Raw genomic sequence first — 27385 nt, forward strand, 5'->3', positions numbered from 1 at the left:
TGTGTGTGTCCTTGCGTGTGTGTTGCGTTGAGAAGAAGACAGATGCACGGCAACACTCTGTCAGTGTGTCAAAGTAACTGTATCTTTATTAATGAATAACACAGTACACACAACACAAACAGACCAGATACTTACTACACACACTGCTTTCACACCTAATAGAAAGTCATGAGAACTAACTAAGAATGAAATGCACATATATAGTAAAGTATGTTCAAATCACAGGGTATGTTCAAACCACCAGTTATGTAGTCACATGACAATTACATTATAACAAGGTGCATAGGTCCTGTATAGAATTCAGTACTCACTGTGTTTCTGTGTTCAGTAGAGTGTTGGTTCATCCTCTACGCAATGTGTGCTCAGCACAGTGTGTGCACATAAAATCGTAGGCATTCGTAAATCAAGACAGACTGAGACGCATTTGGGAAAATCCAAAAATCTATTTAGTGCAGTAGCTGAGTAAATAATGAGTGCCATTTTCTTGACTGTGTTTCTGAATTTATCACAGTGCATTTGTATTTGTATTTATTAGGGCAGCAGCTACTCTTCCTGTGGTCCAAACACATTAAGTCACTTACATTACATAAAGCAAAAGATAAAACAGTACATCATATAACATTATCACACCACTACATATCTACAACACAAAATGTATAATACAACAATATGGCAATGTACGTGTGTGTAGAGTACGTGTGCTAGTGCGTGTGTGCGTATATGTGTGTCTGTACCTGTGTGTGTGTCTCTTAACAGTCCCCGCTGTTCCATAAGATGTTTTTGTATCTGTTTAAGTGTGTACCTCTGCTAATAGAGCTGATACTATATTCCTACCACCTACAGTGCCTTGCAAAAGTATTCATCCTCCTTGGCATTTTTCCTATTTTGTTGCATTACAACCTGTAATTTAAATGGATTTTTATTTGGATTTCATGTAATGGACATACACAAAATAGTCCAAATTGGTGAAGTGTAATGAAAAAAATTAATTGTTTCAAAAAATTCTAAAAAATAAATAACGGAAAAGTGGTGCGTGCATATGTATTCACCCCCTTTGCTATGAAGCCCCTAAATAAGATCTGGTGCAACCAATTACATTCAGAAGTCACAAAATTAGTTAAATAAAGTCCACCTGTGTGCGCAATCTAAGTGTCACATGATCTGTCACATGATCTCACTATATACAGTGAGGGAAAAAAGTATTTGATCCCCTGCTGATTTTGTACGTTTGCCCACTGACAAAGACATGATCAGTCTATATAATAAGTATTTGACCCCTCTGACTTAGTACTTGGTGGCAAAACCCTTGTTGGCAATCACAGAGGTCAGACGTTTCTTGTAGTTGGCCACCAGGTTTGCACACATCTCAGGAGGGATTTTGTTCCACTCCTCTTTGCAGATCTTCTCCAAGATGTTTGGCAACTCGAACCTTCAGCTCCCTCCACAGATTTTCTATGGGATTAAGGTCTGGAGACTGGCTAGGCCACTCCAGGACCTTAATGTGCTTCTTCTTGAGCCACTCCTTTGTTGCCTTGGCCGTGTGTTTTGGGTCATTGTCATGCTGGAATACCCATCCACAACCCATTTTCAATGCCCTGGCTGAGGGAAGGAGGTTCTCACCCAAGATTTGACGGTACATGGCCCCGTCCATCGTCCTTTTGATGCAGTGAAGTTGTCCTGTCCCCTTAGCAGAAAAACACCCCCAAAGCATAATGTTTCCACCTCCATGTTTGATGGTGGGGATAGTGTTCTTGGGGTCATAGGCAGCATTCCTCCTCCTCCAAACACGGCGAGTTGAGTTGATGCCAAAGAGCTCGATTTTGGTCTCATCTGACCACAACACTTTCACCCAGTTCTCCTCTGAATCATTTGGATGTTCATTGGCAAACTTCAGACGGCCCTGTATATGTGCTTTCTTGAGCAGGGAGACCTTGCGGGCGCTGCAGGATTTCAGTCCTTCGCGGCGTAGTGTGTTACCAATTGTTTTCTTGGTGACTATGGTCCCAGCTGCCTTGAGATCATTGACAAGATCCTCCCGTGTAGTTCTGGGCTGATTTCTCACCGTTCTCATGATCATTGCAACTCCACGAGGTGAGATCTTGCATGGAGCCCCAGGCCGAGGGAGATAGACAGTTATTTTGTGTTTCTTCCATTTGCGAATAATCGCACCAACTTTTGTCACCTTCTCACCAAGCTGCTTGGCGATGGTCTTGTAGTCCATTCCAGCCTTGTGTAGGTCTACAATCTTGTCCCTGACATCCTTGGAGAGCTCTTTGGTCTTGGCCATGGTGGAGAGTTTGGAATCTGATTGATTGATTGCTTCTGTGGACAGGTGTATTTTATACAGGTAACAAGCTAAGATTAGGAGCACTCCCTTTAAGACACCTGGGAGCCAGAAATCTTTTTGATTGAGTGGGGGTCAAATATTTATTTCCCTCATTAAAATGCAAATACATTTATAACATTTTTGAAATGCGTTTTTCTGGATTTTTTTGTTGTTATTCTGTCTCTCACTGTTCAAATAAACCTACCATTAAAATTATAGACTGATCATTTCTTTGTCAGTGGGCAAACGTACAAAATCAGCAGGGGATCAAATACTTTTTTCCCTCACTGTATACACCTGTTCTGAAAGGCCCCAGAGTCTGCAACACCACTAAGCAAGGGGCACCACCAAGCAAGCGGCACCATGAAGACCAAGGAGCTCTCCAAACAGGTCAGGGACAAAGTTGTGCAGAAGTACAGATCAGGGTTGGGTATAAAAAAATATCAGAAACTTTGAACATCCCACGGAGCACCATTAAATCCATAATTTAAAAATGGAAAGAATATGGCACCACAACAAACCTGCCAAGAGAGGGCCGCCCACCAAAACTCACAGACCAGGCAAGGAGGGCATTAATCAGAGAGGCAACAAAGAGACCAAAGATAACCCTGAAGGAGCTGCAAAGCTCCACAGCGGAGATTGGAGTATCTGTCCATAGGACCACTTTAAGCCGTACACTCCACAGAGCTGAGCTTTACGGAAGAGTGGCCAGAAAAAAGCCATTTCTTAAAGAAACAAATAAGCAAACACGTTTGGTGTTCGCCAAAAGGTATGTGGGAGACTCCAGAATTGAAGGAATGATGGATGGCGCTAAATACAGGGAAATTCTTGAGGGAAACCTGTTTCAGTCTTCCAGAGATTTGAGATTGGGACAGAGGTTCACCTTCCAGCAGGACAATGACCCTAAACATACTGCTAAAGCAACACTCGAGTGGTTTAAGGGGAAATATTTAAATGTCTTGGAATGGCCTAGTCAAAGCCCAGACTTCAATCCAATTGAGAATCTGTGGTGGAATGGCCTAGTCAAAGCCCAGACTTCAATCCGATTGAGAATCTGTGGTATGATTTAAAGATTGCTGTACACCAGTGGAACCCATTCAACTTGAAGGAGCTGGAGCAGAGAGACATACCCCAAGAGACTTGCAGCTGTAATTGCTGCAAAGGGTGGCTCTACAAAGTATTGACTTTGGGGGGGTGAATAGTTATGCACGCTCAAGTTTTCTTTTTTTTTGGTCTTATTTCTTCAAAGTGGTAGGCATGTTGTGTAATTCAAATGATACAACCCCCCCAAAAATCCATTTTAATTCCAGGTTGTAAGGCAACAAAATAGGAAAAATGCCAAGGGGAGTGAATACTTTCGCAAGCCATTGTATTGGGGACATTTGCAGCAGTCACGCATTCCTCAAGCTAACTCTCCTTACTTTCGGAACATTGTGTGTGTATGGGTATGTGTTTGTGAGTTTACGCAATGTGTGTTCTGGTAACTGTGTTTTATTAGGTGTGTGTTTGTGTATAAAACACAGTGTGTGTGCATTGCCTTGTATAAAGCTGTTGTGCGCATCTCTCTTTACAGATCTCCTCACTATGCCTGCCCAGAGGTCATAAGGGTAAGTGCACTCTCTCCACCTCTCTCTCTCTCTCTCTCTCTCTCTCTCTCTCTCTCTCTCTCTCTCTCTCTCTCTCTCTCTCTCTCTCTCTCTCTCTCTCTCTCTCTCTCTCTCTCACTCTCTATTTCTCTCACCTCAGTGCTCTCTCTCTCTCTCTCTCTCTCTCTCTCTCTCTCTCTCTCTCTTTCTGTTTCTCTCCCTACCATAATGGCATTGCAGCACAAGCCCACATACCCTCCAACCATTCACTTTAGAGAGCTCTACTCTCAGCTCTGTATACAATGAACCGTCTCTCAGCTCTTCACCCCTCAGGCAGTGGCAATGCCACACAGCCACGTGTTATGTCATCACAAGTTGTCTGATATAAGCAGTGCAGCTGTGAATCAGGTGTATGCCAGGTGGATATGTGCTTGCATTGTCAAGAAGGATCCTGCAAGTAAGCATTTCGTTGGACGGTGTATGCTAATGAAACTTGAAACAAAAACTGTGCTGTATGCCAGCTGTCATAGAGTTGGTTACTTACAGTGTCTTCAGAAAGTATTCACACCCCTTTACCTTTTCCACATTTTGTTGTGTTACAGCCTGAATAAAAAAATTATTACATTTTGATTTTGTGTCACTGGCCTACACACAATACCTCATTATGTTCAGGAGTAAAAATAATTGCTTAACAAGTCACATAATAAGTTCCATGAAAAATAATAGTATTTAACATGATTTTTGAATGACTACCTCATCTCTGTAGCCCACACATAGAATTATCTGTAAGGTCCCTCAGTCAAGCAGGGAATTTCTAACACAGATTCAACCACAAAGACCAAGGAGGTTTTCCAATGCCTCACAAAAAAAGTTATTAATTACACTTTGGATGGTGTATCAATACACCCAGTCACTACAAAGAAACAGGCGTCCTTCCTAACTCAGTTGCCGGAGAGGAAGGAAACCGCTCAGGGATTTCACCATGAAGCCAATGGTGACTTTAAAACAATTACAGAATTTAATGGCTGTGATAGGAGAAAACTGAGGATAGATCAACAACATTGTAGTTACTCCTCAATACTGACCTATTTGACAGAGTGAAAAGAAGGAAGTCTGTACAGAATACAAAAATTCCAAAACATGCATTCTGTTTACAATAAGGCACAAGCAACCAGACGCTGCACTTGACACATTTATGAAATTGCTTATCCCAGTTACTAATAAGCATGCACCCATTGACTGTAAAAACTGTTGTAAAAACGGTTAAATCCCTGTGGATTGATGAGGAATTAAAAAATTGTGTGGTTGAGAGGGATGAGGCAAAAGAGACGGCAAATAGGTCTGGCTGTACAACCGATTGGCAAATGTATTGCAAATTGAAAAATCATGTGACTAAACTGAATAAAAAGAAGAAGAAACTACACTATGAAACAAAGATGAATGACATAAAGAATGATAGTAAAAAGCTTTGGAGCACCTTAAATGAAATTTTGGGCAAAAAGGCAAACTCCGCTCCATCATTCATTGAATCAGATGGCTCATTCGTCACAAAACCCACTGATATTGCCAACTACTTTAATGATTTTTTCATTGGCAAGATTAGCAAACTTAGGCATGACATGCCAGAAACAAACGCTGACACTACACATCCAAGTATATCTGACCAAATTATGAAAGACAAGCATTGTAATTTTGAATTCCGTAAAGTGAGTGCGGAAGAGGTGAAACAATTATTGTTGTCTATCAACAATGACAAGCCTGACAACTTGGATGGAAAATTACTGAGGATAATGGCGGACGATATTGCCACTCCTATTTGCCATATCTTCAATTTAAGCCTACTAGAAAGTGTGTGCCCTCAGGCCTGGAGGGAAGCAAAAGTTATTCCCCTACCTAAGAATAGTAAAGCCCCCATAACTGGCTCAAATAGCTATCCAATCAACCCTTAGTAAACTTTAGGGAAAGAATGTGTTTGACCAGGTACAATGCTGTTTTACTGTAAACAAATTGACTTTCAGCACGCTTATAGGGAAGGACATTCAACAAGCACAGTACTTACACAAATGACTGATGAAGGTTGTGGGGGCTGTTTTGTTAGACTTCAGTGTGGCTTTTGACATTATCGATCATAGTCTGTTGCTGGAAAAACGTATGTGTTATGGCTTTACACCCCCTGCTATATTGTGGATAAAGATGTACCTGTCTAACAGAACACAGAGGGTGTTCTTTAATGGAAGCCTTTCCAACAAAATCCAAGTAGAATCAGGAATTCCCCAGGGCATCTGTCTAGGCCCCTTACATTTTTCAATCTTTACTAACGACATGCCACTGGCTTTGAGGTAAACCAATGTGTCTATGTATGTGGATGACTCAACACTATACACGTGAGCTACCACAGTGACTGAAATGAAAGCAACACTTAACAAAGAGCTGCAGTTAGTTTCAGAATGGGTGGCAAGGAATAAGTTAGTCCTACATATTTAAGAAATTAAAAGCACTGTATTTGGGACAAATCATTCACTAAACCCTAAACCTCAACTAAATCTTGAAATGAATAATGTGGAAATTGAGCAAGTTGGTCAAAACATATTGATACAACAGTAGCTAGGATGGGGAGATTATAAAGTGCTGCTCTCCATTCTTAACAACACTATCAACAAGGCAGGTCCTACAGGCCCTAGTTATGTCTCACCTGGACTACTGTTCAGTCGTTTGGTCAGGTGCCACAAAGAGGGACTTAGGAAAATTGCAATTGGCTCAGAACAGGGCAGCACGGCTGGCCCTTGGATGTACAAAGAGAGCTAACATTAATAATATGTTTGTAAATCTCTCCTGGCTCAAAGTGGAGGAGAGATTGACTTCATCACTACTTGTATTTGTGAGAAGTATTGACATGTTGAATGCACCTAGCTGTCTGTTTGAACTACTGGCACACAGCTCAGACACCCATGCATACCCCACAATACATGCCACCAGAGGTCTCTTCACAGTCCCCAAGTCCAGAACAGACTATGGGAGGTGCACAATACTACATAGAGCCCTGACTACATGGTACTCTATTCCACATCAAGTAACTAATGCCAATAGTAAAATTAGATGTAATAAACAGATAAAATTACACTGTATGAAACAGCGGGCACTGTGAAGCAACACAAACATAGACACATGCATACAAACACACGATAACATACGCACCATACACACATGTACACATGGATTTTTTGTTATAGATATGTGGTAGAAGAGTGGAGGCCTGAGGGCACACATTTAATATGTTGTGAAATCTGTTATGAATGTATTGTAATGTTTTAAAAATGTATAACTGCCTTAATTTTGCTTGACCCCAGGAAGAGTAGCTGCTGCCTTGGCAGCAGCTAATGGGGATCCATAATAAATACAAATGCAAAAGTACAAATGCAAAAAATGTGGCAAATAAATTAGCTTTATGTCCTGAATACAAATGGTTAGGTTTGGGGCAAATCCAACACGTCACTTAGTACCACCCTTCATATTTTCAAGCATGGTGGTGGCTGCCTCATGTTATGGGTATGCTTGTCATCGGCAAGGACTAGGGAGTTTTTTAGAATACAAAGAAACAGAATAGAGCTAAGCACAGACAAAATCCTAGAGGAAAACCTGGTTCAGTCTGCTTTCCAACAGACACTGGCAGACAAATTCACCTTTCTGCAGGACAATAACCTAAAATACAAGGCCAAATATATACTGGAATTACATTGAATGTGGCCAAGTTACAGTTTTGACTTAAATATGCTTGAAAATCTATGAAAAGACTTGCTTTAAAGGTTTCCAGTTCATAAAAATAATGTGGAATCTGTATCTCACCTCCATAACAAAATACATAGTTGATTACTCTCTTTCTCTCTATTTTTGTCTGTCGTTATCTCTGTCTCACTCTCCCTCACCCTTCCTCACCCTCATTCTCTCTTGTTCTCTTTCTCCCCCTCTTTCTCTCTCTCTCTTAATCTCTCTCTCTCTCTCTCTCTCTCTCTCTCTCTCTCTCTCTCTCTCTCTCTCTCTCTCTCTCTCTCTCTCTCTCTCTCTCTCTCTCTCTCTCTCTCTCTCTCTCTCTCTCTCTCTCTCTCTCTCTCTCTCTCTCTCTCTCTCTCTCTCTCTCTCTCTCTCTCTCTCTCTCTCTCTCTCTCTCTCTCTCTCTCTCTCTGTCTCTCTCAGGGAGAGAAGTACGACGGGAGGAAAGCAGACGTGTGGAGCTGTGGGGTCATCCTCTTTGCACTTTTAGTGGTGAGTGATTGACAGCTGCCGTTGCCCTGACGATGACCCTGACACGTGCCAGCATCCTGCAATGGTCCTTAACGCTCATCCTCCCTCTCTCCCTCTGACCCGCAGCAGTAAACAAACAACAATAAAATAACAAATACATACTAGCTAGTTTTTTAGTCCTGTGTGCTTACGCAACTTCTAAACCGGAATGAGAATAGGGAGAATAAACAGGAAGGAGTGCGATAAGTTCATCTGTGAGTCCCTCAGGCATATGTTGAGTTAGTGTTGTGGTATGACGTGAGGTAAAGTGACAGGGGACGGAGCTTCATGTGACACAATAAGTCTTCATGGGAAGCTGCACCTCAGTGACTCGCTGGCTTTGGTCTACAGTGTCTTGATCATGATTTTAAATACCCTGGGGAGGAATTTGAGGTAAGGGACAGGACAAGGTTTGGAGACATAACTTAATAAATGTGGTAAAACAAACTTATTGCCAATGGCCTGTGATTCCAGTTCTTTATCTGTATAGAATATAAGTGAAAGATGACATTAGATTATTGGATCAGGACTGAAAATTAAATCAGCACCCTCCATCTTTCATCCCCATATGATTGGTCGATTCATCATGTTTCTGATTGGAGCAGGGATTTCCAGGGCTGGCTTGACTGTCAGCTTTGTACTGACACACATATGCTCATGAATTAGAGTGTGTCACCAGCATTCACACACCACTCTGATTAGACAGTGACAAAGTGGGGAAGCCGAGAACAAAGGAAATTATAGGCTGCGTGTGTGTGTCTGTGTGTGTGTGTTTCTCCATTTTGTGTCAATATGGACATCTATTCTGTCTCCCTGATGAAGGCATGTTGAGATGGGAAGAGACCCTATCAGTCATGCTATCGTAAACTACACCTCCCATCATTAAAAGTATGAATACTCTGCCTGTTTCAAATGTCAGATAGACCTTCACTGATTGCCATGGGTAATGCTCATGTATTGCCTTGCCTAGTGTCTCTGGAAAGCCATTCATATTAGAGATTTTGAAGGCTGACTAGATTAGGGCTATGCTTTGGCTAACATAAAAAAAAACAAGATTTGTGTCTTTGTCAGATAGACCTATATTGACTGCCATAATACTTATTCACTGTATTCCTTTGGTTAACAACAATAACCTTATTGTTTGTCCTTGTAAGATGTATACAGTAAAGTATCACCTGGCAGTCTTTAACTTTTCTACTTTGCCATGGCTCTAGATTTCCAATGCCGACTTACTGAGTGATATTATATATGGCCGGTTTCCCGGACACATATTAAGCCTAGTCTTGGACTAGGAAACACTTTCAATTGGGAAATGGGAATCTCCGTTGAACATTCTTTTTCGTCCAGGACGAGGCTTTAAGTGGGTCCTGTAGACCAGCCCTACAAATATATGTAGTGGAACTTGAGCATCATTCTGGTATTAATGCTCCTCTGTGTTGTTCAGAGGACCACAGTGGAAATAAATTGTTAACTTTTTTTGTGTTATCCTTGGTGATTTGAATGCAGTGTATCCACTTGGCTGGCTGGAATTATAAATCAAATCTTATCAATCTCAGGGCGCCCTGCCATTTGATGATGACAACCTGAGAAACCTGCTGGAGAAGGTGAAGCTGGGTGTTTTCCATATGCCTCACTTCATCCCTCCAGACTGTCAGAACCTCCTTCGGGGCATGATCGAGGTGGATGCCACTAAGAGACTCACGGTACATTCCTCTAAGATCAGCTCTAGGATCAGATGTATGTTCGTAACCCCCTTATTTCAGGTAGACAATCCCCTTAATATCTGCTCTAGGATCAGTTTACACCCCTAAGAGGTGGGAATGGCCCAACTAATCTACCGCTAAGATCAGGCCTAGGATCAGATGTATGTTCACAACACCCTTGTTTCAGCTTGAAGATGCACTTAATACTACAATTGTTCACACTTTCAGGTGAAAGGTAAATTGAGTCTCAATCAATAAAGGGGGCTACTTCAAAAGGGCCTGGCAGATAGAAATGTACCAAACAAACTTTATTACCACAAAATATTTACTACCACAGTATAAGTCAAAGCATCTCCCCCAGCTCTCACCCACAGTACTAGTAAAGCAGAAATCACTTATCACTGTAGAGAAAGGGATACATTTTTCCCTTATTTAGACCAAAGACACTCAGGGGCAGTTTCTCATGCTCAGATTAAGAGTATTCCTGAACTAAAAAGCACTTTTAACGATGTTTCTACAGTTAGCATGTCCTTTTGTCCAGGAGTAGACTTAATCTGGGTCCGGGAAACCTCCACTCTGGGTCTAGGCTCTAGACAGTAATCCCATTGACTCTGTCTGTTCGGTTCAGACATCTGAGACACAGACAGGCAGCACTTCAAAACCCTCCCACAGCTACAGTGTGACTTCCTCCAACAGTTTATTAGATTACTCTTGCTCACATCAGCGTTAAGAGCTTTCTGTCAAGGAGAGGGTGATTTCCCAGTTGCCCAACGTCTTTAGTATCTCTGGCTAAGATGGTTTTTCTGTTTAATCTACTCGACAAATAACATTAATATTAATGCTATAATGTGTTTAATTTATTTCTATGTATTGAAGTAACTGGAAGCCCCATAGAAATAGAATGAATATACACTACATGACCAAAAGTATGTGGACACCTGCTCGTCGAACATCTCATTCCAAAATCATGAGCATTAATATGGAGTTGGTCCCCCCTTTTCTGCTATAGCAGCCTCCACTCTTCTTGGAAGGCTTTCCACTAGATGTTGGAACATTGCTGCAGGGACTTGCTTCCATTCAGCCACAAGAGCATTAGTGAGGTTGGGCACTGATGTTGGGCAATTAGGCCTGGCTCGCTGTCGGCGTTCCAATTCATCCCAAAGGTGTTCGATTGGGTTGAGGTCAGGGCTCTGTGCAGGCCAGTCAAGTTATTCCACACCGATTTTGACAAACCATTTCTGTATGGACCTCGCTTTGTGCACGGGGGCATTGCCATGCTGAAACAGAAAAGGGCCTTCCCAAACTGTTGCCACAAAGTTGGAAGCACAGAATCATCTAGAATGTAATTGTATGCTGTAGCGTTAAGATTTCCCTTCACTGCAACTAAGGGCCCTAGCCCGAAACATGAAAAACAGCCCCAGACCATTATTCCTCCTCCACCAAACGTTACAGTTGGCACTATGCATTTGGGAAGGTAACGTTCTCCTGGCATCCGCCAAACCCAGATTCGTCCGTCGGACTGCCAGATGGTGAAGCGTGATTCATCACTCCAGAGAACGCTTTTCCACTGCTCCAGAGTCCAATAGCGGTGAGCTTTACACCACTCCAGCCGACGCTTGGCATTGCGCATGGTGATCTTAGGCTTGTGTACGGCTGCTCGGCCATGGAAACTCATTTCATGAAGCTCCCGACGAACAGTTATTGTGCTGACGTTGCTTCCAGAGGCAGTTTGGAACTCGGTAGTTAGTGTTGCAACCGAGGACAGACGATTTTTACGCGCTACACGCTTCAGCACTCGGCAGTCCCGTTCTGTGAGCTTGTGTGGCCTACCACTTTGCGGCTGAGGCGTTGTTGCTCCTTGAAGTTTCCACTTCACAATAACAGCACTTACAATTGACCGGGGCAGCTCTAGCAGGGCAGAAATTTGACGAACTGACTTGTTGGAAAGGTGGCCTCCTATGACGGTGCCACGTTGAAAGTCACTGAGCGCTTCAGTAAGGTCATTCTACTGCCAATGTTTGTCTATGGAGATTGCATGGCGGTGTGCTCGATTTTATACACCTGTCAGCAATGGGTGTGGCTGAAATAGACTAATCCACTAATTTGAAGGGTGTCCAGATACTTTTGTACATATAGTGTATTATATTTTTTGTCTCTACAGTAGGTAAAAGCGGAGTTGTTGCTAGAAGCCTTAAGTGTGTCGTAATGCATACAGTAAGAACAGATAAGGCATGTTGCCGTGTTCACTTGTCTGTCTGTCTGTCTGTCGCAGCACCTGTTCCACATGCTGTGTCATTAACACAATGTTTTTTCCTCTTCCTGTTTGTCTCTACAGTTAGAGCAGATCCAGAAGCACAACTGGTACATGTGAGTACAACTCCTTTCTCTGTGTGTGTGTGTGTGTGTGTGTGTGTGTGTGTGTGTGTGTGTACATGCATACGACTGGCTGTTTTGTGCATACTCTAATAGATATATGCACTATGCACTTTTATCAGTGAAATTAAATTACATTGACAAAATGTAGCAAATATTCAAACAAAGGGTCAGTAGATAAAAGTATTGCACTTATATAGGCTAAATTTGGGAACGCGAACTAATGGAAGCTAAATGCAAACTTTTTTACAGCCTTTATATTAAGAGATGGTAGGCCCATTAGGCCAGATGAGATAGGTCTATGTTTTGCTACGCTCTAGCAGTTGCCCTACACACCACCGGAACATAAAAGACCATCATGTTCTTAGTTTTAATGGAACTCTGTTCTGTTCCTAAATGGCTTGGTCTTAACAATGCAGGCTTTAAATACCTCCTCTCAGAAAAGTGCCAAGGACCGTTCTACTGTTCAGCAATTTAATAGTGTGTGTTGCTCACTGCTACATTATAGCAGTATATCATTGCTATTTAGCAATCTACGATATTGTATACTGAACAAAAATATAAATGCAACATGTAAAGTGTTGGTCCCATGTTTCAATAAAATATCAAAAGTAATAAAAGATCCCAGACGAAATAAAAGATCCCAGACGTTTTTCATACGCACGAAAAGCTTATTTCTCTCAAATGTTGTGCACAAATTTGTTTACATCCCTGTTATTGAGCATTTCTCCTTTGCCAAGATAATTCATACACCTGACAGGTGTGGCATATCAAGAAGCTGATTAAACAGCATGATCATTACACAGGTCCACCTTGTGCTTTGGACAATAAAAGGCCACTCTAAAATGTGCCGTTTTGTCACACAAAACAATGCCACAGATGTCTCAAGTTTTGAGGGAGCGTGCAATCGGCATGCTGACTGCAGGAATGTCCACCAGAGCTGTTGCCAGATAATTGAATGTTCATTTTTCTACCATAAGCCGCCTCCAACGTCGTTTTAGAGAATTTGGCAGTAAGTCCAACCAGCCTCACAACCGCAGACCACATGTAACCACGCCAGCCCAGGACCTCCACATCCGGCTTCTTCACCTGCAGGATCATCTGAGACCAGCTACCCGGACAGCTGATAAAACAGTGGATTTTCACCAGACATGTCACCCATTGAGCACGTTTGGGATGCTCTGGATCGATGTGTACGACAGCGTGGACCAGTTCCCGCCAATATCCAGCAACTTCGCACAGCCATTGAAGAGGAGAGGGACAACATTCCACAGGCCACAATCAACAGCCTGTTCCACTCTATGATGACCGCGCCGCATGAGGCAAATAGTGGTCACACCAGATACTGATTGGTTTTCTGATCCACACCCATACCTTTTTATTTAGGTATCTGTGACCAACAGATGCATATCTGTATTCCCAGTCATGTGAAATCCATAGATTAGGGCCTAATGAATTTTCTTCAATTGACTGATTTCCTTATGTGCACTGTAACTCAGTAAAATCTTTGAAATTGTTGCATGTTGCGGTTATCTTTTTATTCCGTGTATATCTTCGTCATGTTTGGTGGATTCATTTTCTTAATGGTAAAGTAGTTTCACAATTCTAATAGCTTCGTAGTGTATTTTTGTCATTGCTAACATTGTAAAATATGAAGTTCATATTGAATGAGCTGGTTAAGAAACTACGATTTAAAGTTGCATATTTCTACAGAAACAGATAGTGCAGTAAGAAGCAGATTATTCAGTCAACCTACTCTAAGCAGTAAGAAGCAGATTATTCAGTCAACCTTTTTATATGTTCTTGATTATGGTGATTTTATTTATCAGAGTGCAGCTGCCACTACTCATCAACCTTTGGATGCCATCTACCATAGTGCCCTTCGTTTTGTTACAGATGACAGTTTTGATACTCATCACTGCATCCTGTATAAAAACGTTGGCTGGACTTCGCTAAAGACCCGTAGATCTCTACGTTACTCCCTTTTTGGCCCTACTTCCTTAAACTTCCGTCTTATCTAACTTTGCTGTTGAAGTATAGACACCTGAGTTGCCTAACATGTTCACAGGATTGGTTAACTCTTGAGGTTCCTAGGGTCTCCACCAAGCTAGGTAAATCTGCTTTTAGTTTTAATGCACCGTATTGCTGGAACAAAATTCGAAATACATTTCATCTTGATGTTATAGTGCCGTTCTGACAATTTAAAGTATTGACAGGGGACTTCTTTGAGAAGGAATGTAACTGTTTTTCTGGGTGATTTGTGATGTTTTATTTGTGCTTACCATGACTGTGTTTTTGTATTTTAGGGTGTGTGTATATATATATATATATATATATATATATATATATATATATATATATATTGTGTATAATGTGTATATTTATATTGTAATATACAGGGCGCATGAAAAAAAGACCTAGGTCTCAATATGTCTTCCCTGTTCAAATAAAGGTGGATAAAAAATGTAATTAAATCTGTCAGTCATTCCTGTCATTCTTCCTGTCTGTCAGAGCTGGGAAGAACGAGCCAGAGCCGGAGCAGCCTGTCCCCAGGAAGGTGGCCATCAGAACCCTGAGCACTGAGGAGATAGACCCAGACGTCCTGGAGAGCATGCACTCTCTGGGTTGCTTCAGAGACAAGGGCAAACTCACCAAAGACCTGCTTTCTGACGAGTGAGTGATAGAGGGATGGGAGGGAGAGAGTAAGAGGGCGAGGGAGGAAGGGAGGACTGTAAGGGTGGAAGGGTTAAAGAAGTGCACTCTGTGCTGCTTCAGGGACGAAAACAAACTCACCAAAGACTTGCTCTCTGATGAGGGAGGGAGGGAGGGAGGGAGGGAGGGAGGGAGGGAGGGAGGGAGGGAGGGAGGGAGGGAGGGAGGGAGGGAGATCATGGACTCACTGGGCTGTGTCAGAGATGAGGGCAAACTGACGAAAGATCTGCTCTCTGACAAGAGGGAAGGAGAAAGGGATGGAGAGATACGGAGGGAGAAATGGAAGTGTCAGCGAAGTCATCCACACTGAGGTGCTTCAAGGACATCTGACAGGATGACTTTACTGTCTTGTCTCTCCAGTGATAACCAGGAGAAGATGATCTACTTCCTGCTGCTGGACCGGAAGGAGAGGTACCCCAGTCAGGAGGACCAGAACCTCCCTCCGCGCAGTGAGATAGGTAGGCTGGTCCAAATCACCCCCACACAGTAGGAGAAGTAGACTAGTCCAAACCTTCTATGCCTTTTATGAATGAAAACCTGAAGTAGCTACACCATAACTCGGATAAGATGTTCTGTCACACATGTAGTTGGTTTGTTGCTGACTAGTTCTCTTTCTCTCTTCACTTGCTTCTCCCCTGACCCCTAACCTTTGACCCCTGACCCCTGTTCAGCTGACCCGCCCAGGAAGCGTGTGGACTCCCCCATGTTGAACCGCCATGGGAAGAGGAGGCCGGAGAGGAAGTCTATGGAAGTGCTGAGTGTCACAGAGGGGGGCTCTCCTGTACCCGTACGACGAGCCATCGACATGGCCACACATGGACAGAGGTATGGTGTGATGTACTCACTCACACGTATCATATTGACATACATACTCACATGCGTGTAAAAACATACACGCACTCACACACACACATACACACTAATGCTCACACGAACACACACACCCCGGGCAGTCTCCGACTGTACATACTTAGCACTACAGAGTCAATGTGAGGACATGCTTTTCAGAGAGCACCCCATGTTCTCCATTCAAAGTATAGATTAAAGCTAGTGAATAACAGAACCACAGGACCTCTGATTAATATGAGTGGTCTGTAGTCCCAACTCTCAGTGTAGTACTCTTAAATTACTGAATATTAAAGACATCCTCCTGAACTTTGGCGACTACTAAGTAATTTTTAAATCTCCCGTTTTGGGAAGGATGTGTCAATGTGTAGTTCATACATGCATAATCTATGAGTTACTGTCTTACCTCAATTAGCCATGAAATCTTTAGTTTGAAAGCGACTGTTTAGCTTGAAGCTGTGCCGCGCCATTTTCCCTACACTGAGCTTCAGCCCCTCACATTTGGGTGACAGCTAGCAAGAGGCCTGCCCAGTGTTATCCAATGAGGTTGCATGGCAGGCCCAATGGCTCAGTGGACACAGCAGAGACAGAGAGAGCAATGGCGTGGTGCACATATCTGCACATATGTGACGTAGTATGCAATTTTGATGGCCACTTCTGTCTTGTGAGTGCTACTTTCAGAACTACTGGCTGAGAAGTATACAAAATTACCGGAGAATCTCTTTAACAAACACAGACACGTGCATGCATGGACACACACGCGCACACACAAACGCACACCGGATTCACATACGTAGCAGTAGGGTGCCTACATATTATGGCACCCTGCTGGATATCTCTGTCTATTAGTTCAATCTGCTGTGTGTGTACTTCCAGTAGAATCCCTCTCCTCACTAACTTTATTATTAAGCTGCTTAGGGTGTTATGACAGTCTAACACAGACAGAAAAGCTAAAAAGTTTACAACTTTCTGCGCGGGTGAGTCATCCAAAGAGGATAGAGGTTTTAAGACTTCAACTTTTCATCGACTGTTAGAAAGTATGCCAAATGTGAGAATACCCCATATTATCATGATCCTTCAAAGTGTCTTACCCCTCTGTTTAATCTGTTTTTAATTGCTGATGAATATATTCATGTCATGTGTGAATCTTGTTTTATGTTTTCATTGTCATGTCTTGATCAATTATTTTTCTTCTTCTGTTAACTTTTCCTTTCAAGACTACTATTATTTACTGTGCATTGGTCATTGTGAGCAATAGCCAGCTCTGGATCGCATACACAGCTAATGTGAGGTTGCCAACTCATGACCTGTATAATAATCTGTACTTTTTAGGGAATGCTTAGAATCAGTCCCTTTCTGTGACTGTCTTTCTGTCTGTCTCTTTATTTTCTTTCTGTCTGTCTGTAGTAAGTCTGTTTTCAGTAAAAGCTTGGATATCACAAACGCTAACCTCACCAAAGAAGAAAGGTATATGTCACTTTTGTCTGTCTGTCTTGCCACAGTTGAGTTGCAGAGGGGTTTTCCCATTCATATTCTCACAATGTTTAAGTCTATAAGCCTTTGAGAGGGTAGTCTAGTAAACTTAAATAAAAACTAAGCTCCGTTCTTGTCTGCATAAAATGAATTCCCAAAGAATCTAACCTCTTGCTGTTAGAATTCATCTAAAACCTTTACCAGAAGTTCACTTGACTGCCCGGCTATCTGATAATGAATTCACACAATAAAGCCCTTATTTTCATACTGTGGTAAACTAGGCCAATGTGATCAGGCCTAGACTGAACTGAAGGAGAGAGGAGATAGAGAAGAGATAGAGGGAGGGCGTCTTCTCTACACCCTCGGCTGCTTCCATGCACATCAAAAGCATCTTATCCTCCTTCTCCTTCTTTTGGCCCCTCTCTTCCCTTTGATGCTGTAGTTTTGGTGTCCCAGGGCAGATCCACATTTTTAGGTCAACTTCCTTGTTTCCCTGTTTTGCCTCCTTCCCCATTTTGTGTGTGTGTGTGTGTGTGTGTGTGTCTGTGTGCCTGAACGGGTGTGTGTCTGTGTTTGTTTGTCTTCTGCCGTTTTATTCATCATGGTGCGTCAGGTCCAATCTTCCTTTCAAAGCCTATTCACGGATGAACTTGTGTCCAGGAACACAGTTTAGAGACGCTTCCCTGGTCCCCCCCCCCACCCCCCCCCCCCCCCCCCCACCCCACCGCACCGTACAGCGAGAGATTAGCATAAATTAATTGGTGGGAATGCAGACGGGGCGTTTTGCTGGAGCGAAGAAGAGTGGAACCAACAGGGATGGAAATAAGGCATTCACATCCCTCTGAATAGTCTATTATCTCCATTATCTAATTAGAGTGATACAGTGGTACACACACACACACATACACACCAATGCGCACGTACACACAAACACACATACAGACACACACACATTGTATTTCATCGGCATCGAACAACAGATTACTTTCAATGATGTGCTTGAAAGACTACCTGATCTTGGCGAGGTGTGTATGATCGTACACACAAGTACAATATTGTGTTGTAATTAAAAAGCGCCTCACCTTGCCCACCATCAACATGCAGCAGAATAAGCAACGAACAGCCATAACATTTCCGATGTTTAGGCCTCCGAGTGGCGCAGTAATCTAAAGCACTGCATCACAGTGCTTGAGGCACAACCGGCCGTGACCGGGAGTCCCATAGGGCGGCACACAATTGGCCCAGTGTCGTCCGGGTTAGGGGAGGGTTTGGCTGGGGGGGCTTTACTTGGCTCATCGCGCTCTAGTGACTCCTTGTGGCGGGCCGGGCGCCTGCAGGCTGACATCGGTCGTCAGTTGAACTGTGTTTCCTCCAACACATTGGTGCGGCTGGCCTCCGGGTTAAGCGGGTGGGTGTTAAGGAGTGTGGTTTGACGGGTCATGTTTCGGAAGACGCATGACTCGACCTTCGCCTCTCCCGAGCCCGTTGGGGAATTGCAGCGATGAGACAAGATCGATATTGGGGAGAAAAAGGGGGGTAAAATAAAAGCTATATGACTATATGTATATGCAGGGGCGCAGCTTTGGTTTTAGAAGTGGGGGGGGACATAATTATTCTTATTCTTATTTTATTTTTATCCAGTCGGATAAACACTCCAAACAGCCTACCCGACTGCTCGGAGGCGTCCGCATGGTCCTAAAGCACACCGTTACCTCGTTTTGTATCACATTCCAATGATAAAACTGGCGGGGACAAAAATGCAATTTCAGAATGTGGGGGGGACATGTCCCCACTGTCCCCAGTGAAAGTTGCGCCCCTGTGTATATGAGAAAATATATGTTTGACACATATGTGCTCAATATGCCTTTACAACATAAACTCCGTTATCAGTATTTACTATGTCAGAATACAGTATGGTACGCTCATAGAGAGACTTCTGAGGGAAACTCCCCTGCATCTTAACTCTGTGGTCTGGAGATGTCTCCCTTCAAAAATCTTCTTCTGTTCTCCATTGTTACTGTTTCATGTAGTTTGTGGTGCAGTAATGTTACTTAATCTCCCGTATCCCTACTGTGAACTCGATGTCTGTCTGTGTAGAGCCCTGTCTGGAGGATTCCATTGCGGTTCGGTGAAAGGCAACTCAGCTCTTAGGTTCTTGTTCGCTCGCCTTTGTATTACTGTCGCCATTTTGTAATCCAGATAGCATTGATAAGGTTATGGATGAAAACCTTCCCCGAGGTTGAAGCTTAGTGTGTGTGCGTGCGCGCATGCGAGTGCACATGCGTGTACACTGCAGCACATTTAACTATGATTTACTGTTTCAATTTGAGTTTCCAACAAAATAGCCAAATCGTCTATGGCAAATGAAATCCCCAAACCTCGCTTGGCATCAGTGGCCCTATGTGATGGGAGGGAGGGAGGGAGGGAGGGAGGGAGGGAGGGAGGGAGGGAGGGAGGGAGGGAGGGAGAGACAACAGAGGAGGGACAAGAGAAGGGGAAGAAATAAAAGAAGGAAGATATGAAAAGTTAATGAATTGTAAATGAAAAATGAAAAGGCTCCTCATCTTGTGTAGAATAGAGACACGGCGCTGATACATTTTGCAGTGTGTGTGTGTGTGTGTGTGTATGTGTGTATGTGTGTGTGTGTGTACTCACGGTGTAGCTGCCATGTTTGAAGTATTTATAGATGTTTACTTTAGACCCTGATGCTTTGCATGTCTTGTTGTCATGTAGGCAGACACGTTTGGCGATTACACCAAATCTAGTATTTAAAAGTCAACACACTCCAAACCTTTCAACTGTCTGTTGTTTTAGTCTACAGCCACTGTGTGACTGTGTTAGTCATATTGCACACACGAGGCCATTTGAGGCTATGCACAAGGACAGCTCTGATGCCTCATCAAAGATAAAAGGAGAGGTAGAGGAAGAGGGAGACCGAGATTGACAGACAGAGAGAGAGAGAGAGAGAAAAGAGAGATGGAGAGCGTGATGAGTGAGTAAGAGGGAGAGAGAAAGAGAGAGTTAGAGAGAGAGAGAGAGAGAGTGACCAATGTGACTGATAGAACGCTGAGGAAAACAGACTATGTAGTGAGCATTGCTATTGCGAGGCCGCCGTAGGCAGACCTGGCTCTCAAGAGAAGACAGGCTATGTGCACACTGCCCACAAAATGAGGTGGAAACTGAGCTGCACTTCCTATTTCCCTCACGTTACATGGACCCAAAAATAGTTTGAAAACAAATCAAATATTGATAAACACCCATATCTGTTATGTGAAATACCGCAGTGTGCACTCATCGCAGCAAAATCTATGACCTGTTGCTGCGATAAGAAAATAAACGGGTAGCCAGTGGAACACAAACACCAAAGAAAATGAAAGCTATATTTATCTGTCATTTATATATCATTTGTACTTCTTCTATGTGCACATTGTAAAAACACTACACATAGTTAATAATATAACATTTCAAACGTCTTTCTCTTTTTGAAACTGTTTAATGTTAATTGTTAATCTGTGATTGTTTATTTCACTTGCTTTGGCAATGTACACATTGCTTCTCATGCCAATAAAGCCCCTTTGAATTGAATTGAAATGAGAGAGAGAGGGAGAGATTGAAGGACAGAGAGAAATGTGTTTAATAAAACAGCTCAGAAATCCCAACCTAAATAGACTCCCTCCCCAGGGGTGAAATAACCCTGGCTACATCCACAGTTATCCATCCTTGTTTGAGTCAATCTCCTCTACTTACCCTTTATGATTGAATATCCGCCAACCTTTTTTGCTCAGGGCAAAGTTGTCAAAAAGTACAGATAGCGCCATACTGTACCAAGTGCTACAGCCACATACAACTGTTGTTAAGATAGCTGCGTTAGTTTAAGGAACTCATCATCTCTTTCCTCTACTTCTTTCAATAGCTTCAGGTAGAAAATGCCATTAGGCACATATCTAAGATCAGCTTACCCTCCCAACTTGCAACTTTAACCGTTATGGGGGTAAATCACAAAAGCAATCTTAGATCAGTGTATAGGGGCAACTTTATCCTACTCCTTTAGGAGCTTATATGTGTTTGTTCCCCATGCTTTTTGTCCTCCCTCCAGCTATGGGTGTGCTAGTGTGTGGTCATGTTGTAGGGTTCAGTGTTTTCCCGTTGTAGCGCACATATTGCATTATCAGAGGATGTCTTTAACCCTGTGTGTCTGTGTGTGTGTCTGTGTGTGTGTGTGTGTCTACAGGTCACGGTCTATTAGCGGAGCATCCTCCGGTCTCTCCACTAGTCCTCTCAGCAGTCCCAGGGTAAGAGTTTGGTTGTCCCGTACCACACACTGGCCCACACTGCACCGCACCAACTCACCTCACCGCTGGCTCTGCTGTGCTGTGGATGTCACCGGAATGCACACACTGCTATTCACTCGCTACGGCCACTCATAAGGCTATACATAAGGCAGCTCATAGAGGAATCCATGGTCAAATCTCTTTGAAAGCCCATCTGACATGAAGCCTGCATAATCCTGTCATAAGAATAGTGTAAAGCTACCAGTCACTATACCCTATGACAGCTTATGACTAGGGCCCTGTGTTTTGGTCAGTCATGTCACATGACCTGGATTGTAACTTTATTTAAAGCTTTTTCTTTAAACTGACCTTTCTTTCTTTTTATGTCAGATGGTCCAACACCATCCTCAGACAATTGCTTTCATTTTTGGTGTAATTCTATTTCTGGAAAAGGCTTAAAATAAAGGTTAAAATCTACATCATGTGACATGATATCCCAAAACACAGGGCATGAGTTATGACACCTGACATAACGCTGATATGAGGTATTAGTGTGGGTCACAGATGAATTTTTAATAATTTATACTTCACTCATGGGTTGTATCAGTTGTTATACTGTAATATACAGTTGGTTATCACGACCTGTTACGACTGTTGTTATATCATTGTTATGACAGAGCTATGTAGGCTGTATGTCATAGGGCTTCTTGTGAAGTATCATTTGATCCTTGTGAGGCCTCATAAGGGCTTACGTACTGATGAGGGAACCCATTATTCTTGTTTTAAAGTTCTCAATTCCCCCAACAGCTCATCAGATTGCAAACACATCCATTATTATAAGTCCCATATGTGGGATTTGGTGTTCAACGACCGGTACTATAAAATAGGAACATAAGCCATCAAAGTCATCTTCGATTAGGGAATACATTGGAAAATGCTGCCATGTTATATGTAAAGGTTAGGGCTACAAATCAACAAACCAGCTCCTAGCTAGCATGCACAGTTCCTCCATTCTGTTACTAAGGCCATGCATTTTTAAAGCCAGCCCTTAGTGAGGATACAAACGTGCAGTCATCACACATTCTGACTCTTCTTGCGGAACTGTCAGTGTTATGAAGGATTCTGTAAAAGTTTCGTAGTTGAGGATATTTCTTTCTGGCAAATATTTCTATCTAAATGTTATTTCATGTTCTTTTTTATGATGAGTGACACTGTAAAAGACTTGGTTCAGATAGGGGTGATGCCGTTTTAGTTCTCCTTTTTTAAGTATAAATATTGTGCCGGTTATGTAAGGATACATATTATGTCACACATTGATGGGATCACTCTACTGAGGGACATGGGGATTAGGGTTTAGGAGTGTAATTTGACCTTTAAACTTTAGAGCACCCACATGCACGCACGCACACACACACACACACATACACACACACATAGAGCAATACACGCTCATGCGTTATATTTAATGAGGATCACTTCACTAAGGCAGTCGTCATAGACGCTTCATAATGCTGCCATATGAGTGACAGAACAAAAAGCCGATAAACCTTGCATAAACTTTTAAAACATGCCAGTTTTCATAAGCTGTCATAAACTTTCATGTCCTGTCATGATAGTTGCTATGTCATTCATGCCACAGCATTGTGCATGCAGTATGGCTGCTTTCCACCAATGAAGTCTGGAAGCTAATGCAGTTAGCTTTGGGTGATGTATCAGTTGCTGGTTTGGGTTTGGCTTCATGAATGCTTGTAATGCTCTACACTTCTCTCCCCCACGGTGCTGCTGCCTCCTGGTTGGCTGGTTGTGCTAATGGCATGTTCTTCTTTTCTTTCTTTCTGCACTCTCACCACTCTCCCTGCCTGTGTGTCACTTGCTCCACCTATCCTCTCCTCCATGTCATTTCTTACTATATTGCTGTTTTTGTCCTGGTGCCTTTTCATTGCAATCCACCTTTATTGGGCTGTGTTTTTTTTATATATGTCCCCTGGCTTCTGGGCGTGGTCTCTCATTGGCTGCCTGCGCTGTCAATCTAACGGTGCATGTCCAATCGCAGCCGGTCCGGCGCTTCTTTATCCCGCCCCAGTCGCCGGACCTCTGTCAGTCGCCCAACTGTAGCCCCACCCATTCCCCAGAGTCCCGCCTTAACCATAACGGGGTAGGGGGGGCCAACCGCGTGCACCCACACCCGCTCCCCAACTCCTACACGCCAAAGATGGGGTCCCCCCTGATGCACCCCCGCACACAGACTCTCCCCGCCAAGCCCAAAGCGTCTGAGAAGCCCCTTCAGACCACCAGGTCCAACCCCCTTCCCAACTCGGCTGACAGCCCGCCCACCTCCCCCTCCTCACCCCTGGGCAGCCCCCCCTGTGTCCCCAACAGCCCGCGGCCACGCCGCCACCCACCCCTCACCGTGCCCCCCAAGCTCTCAATCCCCCTATCTCCAGTGCCACCCATGTCCCCCCTCCGCCGGCACCGCCTCCACCCTGACCACAACGGTCACAAATCTGTCCCCACCATACAGGTGACCCCCCACCCCTCTCCGCGGGGGAGCCCCCTCCCCACCCCCAAGGGCACTCCAGTGCACACACCCAAGGAGAGCCCGGTGGGCACCCCAAGCCCCACGCCACCCCCCAGTCCCTCCATCGGCGGGCTGCCCTGGAGGACGCGTCTCAACTCCATCAAGAACAGCTTCCTGGGCTCGCCGCGCTTCCATCGCAGGAAAATGCAAGGTACTGGAATGGACTGGGGTAGGAGACTTGGGGAGGGGGACGAGAGGTGAGGGAATAAGGTAGGGTTTCCACAAACACTAACAGTGGGTATAGGAATGGGACCCTTTGGTGGCTCACAGCTACATCCTTCTGGGCTGCGTAGATCATCCCCAGCTCAATGACATGCTGGAACCAGCTGGTCAAGGGGATTGGTCACCATTAGTTTTAAAATCCTACCTGTACAGACTTCAGGTGAACAATAGAACAGATCATACTGTACTGTTAGGAAATATATTTTACACTCTCCCAGTAGAGTGCTAGCGTTAGCGCTTAGCACAGGGGAATATCTGCATGAATCTCAAGAGGGTTAACAGTAATCGTTCTGTCCTATACGTTGTAATATAATCTTATTAAACCAGGGGGGAGGGGTTCTTTATGCTAGTCATATACATTAGAAATCAATGGCTATTCCATTCCGATGAGAGGAGCAAAGATGAGAAGATTGATTGTTTGTGTTATAAGGACCGTATAGCTTCAGAGCTTTACCATAGGCATTATGTTGGTTCTCAACGTGTGCAAGCTCATATATGTAATTGGGGAACTGTAGGGTGTATTTTTCTTCTTCTAATGAGTGGTATAATGTTTTAATGCCTGTAGGTAGGTTGTCATGTAATATGTGCTGCAGGGTGATAGACCATTTAAATCCTCCATTACTAAGGGGCGGCAGGTAGCTTAGCGGTTAGAGCGTTGGGACAGAATCCCAGAGCCCGGCAAGGTGGAAAACTCTGCTGTTCTGCCCTTGAGCAAGGCAATTAACCCCCACAACAACTGCTTCCCGGTTGAACGCATTCAGTTGCGCAACTGACTAGGGTATCCCTTTCCTTTCCCTAACAGGATTTATATAACGTGAAGGGATATTGTCCATATTATACAAAATAACCTTTGTAGATAATGGGATTTCAGTGGTAAAAGCATTTGAGGCTTTATGTTGTATTTATGCACTATATACATGTACATAGTAAGGATCAAGTGATTAAAACTAAATCCACATCCTGGACCCTCTATAGTGCACTCAGGTGTCAATCAAGCGATGTTGCCCATTTGTCTGACCTTTTCACCTTTAAAGGTCCAATGCAGCCATTTTTTATCTCAATATCAAATCATTTTTGGGTAACAATTTAGTACATTGTTTTTAATTAAAATGGTCAAAAAGAAATTTAAAAAAAAGCTTCTTAGTAAAATAACAATTTCTCAAGCAAGAATTTTGCTAGGACTCTGGGAATGAGCTGTTATTGGCATAGAGGTTTGGCGTCACCAGGTAGGCCAAAACTCCATCCCACCAAAACAGGCAGAAATTTTAGGCGGTCTTTTCAAACAGCTCTTACACTAAAAGGTTAATCATCATCTTCACAATTTCACAGTATTATTCCAACCTCATAGTGTGGAAATGTACAGTACCAGTCAAAAGTTTGGACACACCTACTCATTCAAGGGTTGTTCTTTATTTTTACTATTTTCTACATTGTAGAATAATAGTGAAGACATCAAAACTATGAAATAACACATATGGAATAATGTAGTAACAGAAAAGTATTAAACAAATACTATAATACTAATAATACAAATACTAAAAATATATTTTATATTTGAGATTCTTCAAATAGCCACCCTTTGCCTTGATGACAGCTTTGCACACCCTTGGCATTCTCTCAACTAGCTTCACCTGGAATGCTTTTCCAACGGTCTTAAAGGAGTTTCCACATATGCTGAGCACTTGTTGGCTGCTTTTCCTTCACTCTGCCGTCCGACTCATCCCAAACCATCTCAATTGGGTTGAGGTCGGGGGATTGTGGAGGCCAGGTCATCTGATGCAGCACTCCATCACTCTCCTTCTTGGTCAAATAGCCCTTACTGTCACACTATGGTTCTAGGACTTTTTGTGTTTAGTCAGGGTGTGTAGATTTCCGTGTGTTGTGTACTGTGGGTAGTGTCTAGGTGTTCGCGTTCTATGTTTGGTCAGTGACTCCCAATCGGAGGTAACGAGTGTCAGCTGTCGGCTCGTTATCTCTGATTGGGAGCCATATTTAAATGTCTGTGTTCACCTTGTGGTTGTGGGTTTTTGTTCTTTATTCAGTCGGTGTAACTGAGGACGTCACGGATCGTGTTTTGTTTTGTCGTGTGTTTCAAAATTAAAATCATCATGTTCACTCCCAACGCTGCGCTTTGGTCATACTTCATGGGCGATCGTGACAGAAAAACCCACCACAACGAGACCAAGCAGCAGTTGGATAACGAGTGGTGGAGCCAGAAGAGCGAAGGTTGGGAGAGGACTATGGAGGCCTGGTCCACCGAGAGGAGAGACCCCCAGAAATTTTTTAGGGGGGGGCTCACGACGTCGGGGCAGAAGGTGTACGGCCCGGAGGAGTGCAAGAGGTTGGCAGATATGGCCGCCAGTTTAAGGGGGCCACTGGTTACGAAGGGGATGGAAAGTGTGGAGGCACGGCGAGAGGTACTGGGGGGTGTTTCCAGTCCGGTCCGGCCCGTTCCTGATCCCCGTGTAGGGCCAGGGGTGTGTGTCCCCAGTGCGGTTCTGTCTGTCCCTGCTCAACGCACCAAGCCTACGGGGTGCGTCGCCAGCCCAGCCCGGCCTGTCCCTGCTCAACGCACCGAGCCTACGGGGTGCGTCGTCAGCCCTGTCCAGCCAGAGCCGTCCGCCAGACAGGATCAGCCAGAGCCTTCCGCCAGACAGGATCAGCCAGAGCCTTCCGCCAGCCATGAGCAGCCAGATCCTTCCGCCAGCCATGAGCAGCCAGATCCTTCCGCCAGCCATGAGCAGCCAGATCCGTCAGCCAGCCATGAGCAGCCAGATCTGTCAGCCAGCCATGAGCAGCCAGATCCGTCAGCCAGCCATGAGCCGTCCAGCCAGGATCCGCCAGAGCCGTCCAGCCAGGATCCGCCAGAGCTGTCCAGCCAGGATCCGCCAGAGCCATCCAGCCAGGATCCGCCAGAGCCGTCCAGCCGGGATCCGCCAGAGCCTTCCAGCCGGGATCCGCCAGAGCCGTCCGGCCGGGATCCGCCAGAGCCGTCCAGCCGGGATCCGCCAGAGCCG

General features: G+C 44.0%; 1 protein-coding gene across 1 annotated transcript in view; it reads left to right on the forward strand.

The window, feature by feature from the left end:
* The window catches only part of LOC311111932 (serine/threonine-protein kinase BRSK2-like), a gene marked incomplete at both ends in the record, with an annotated part of 127682 nt that overhangs the window by 85104 nt on the left and 15193 nt on the right, over nt 1–27385 (forward strand). The window contains 10 exons of the mRNA XM_084154857.1: nt 3900–3933; nt 8104–8172; nt 9747–9893; nt 12229–12260; nt 14778–14939; nt 15339–15436; nt 15650–15803; nt 17232–17291; nt 21529–21589; nt 23622–24297. Coding sequence (XP_084010983.1) covers nt 3900–3933; nt 8104–8172; nt 9747–9893; nt 12229–12260; nt 14778–14939; nt 15339–15436; nt 15650–15803; nt 17232–17291; nt 21529–21589; nt 23622–24297 — 1493 coding nt within the window. The remainder of the gene's footprint in view (nt 1–3899; nt 3934–8103; nt 8173–9746; nt 9894–12228; nt 12261–14777; nt 14940–15338; nt 15437–15649; nt 15804–17231; nt 17292–21528; nt 21590–23621; nt 24298–27385) is intronic.

This window comes from Coregonus lavaretus (assembly GCF_964263955.1).
Source record: "Coregonus lavaretus genome assembly, chromosome: 37".
In the NCBI taxonomy this organism is placed as follows: domain Eukaryota; kingdom Metazoa; phylum Chordata; class Actinopteri; order Salmoniformes; family Salmonidae; genus Coregonus; species Coregonus lavaretus.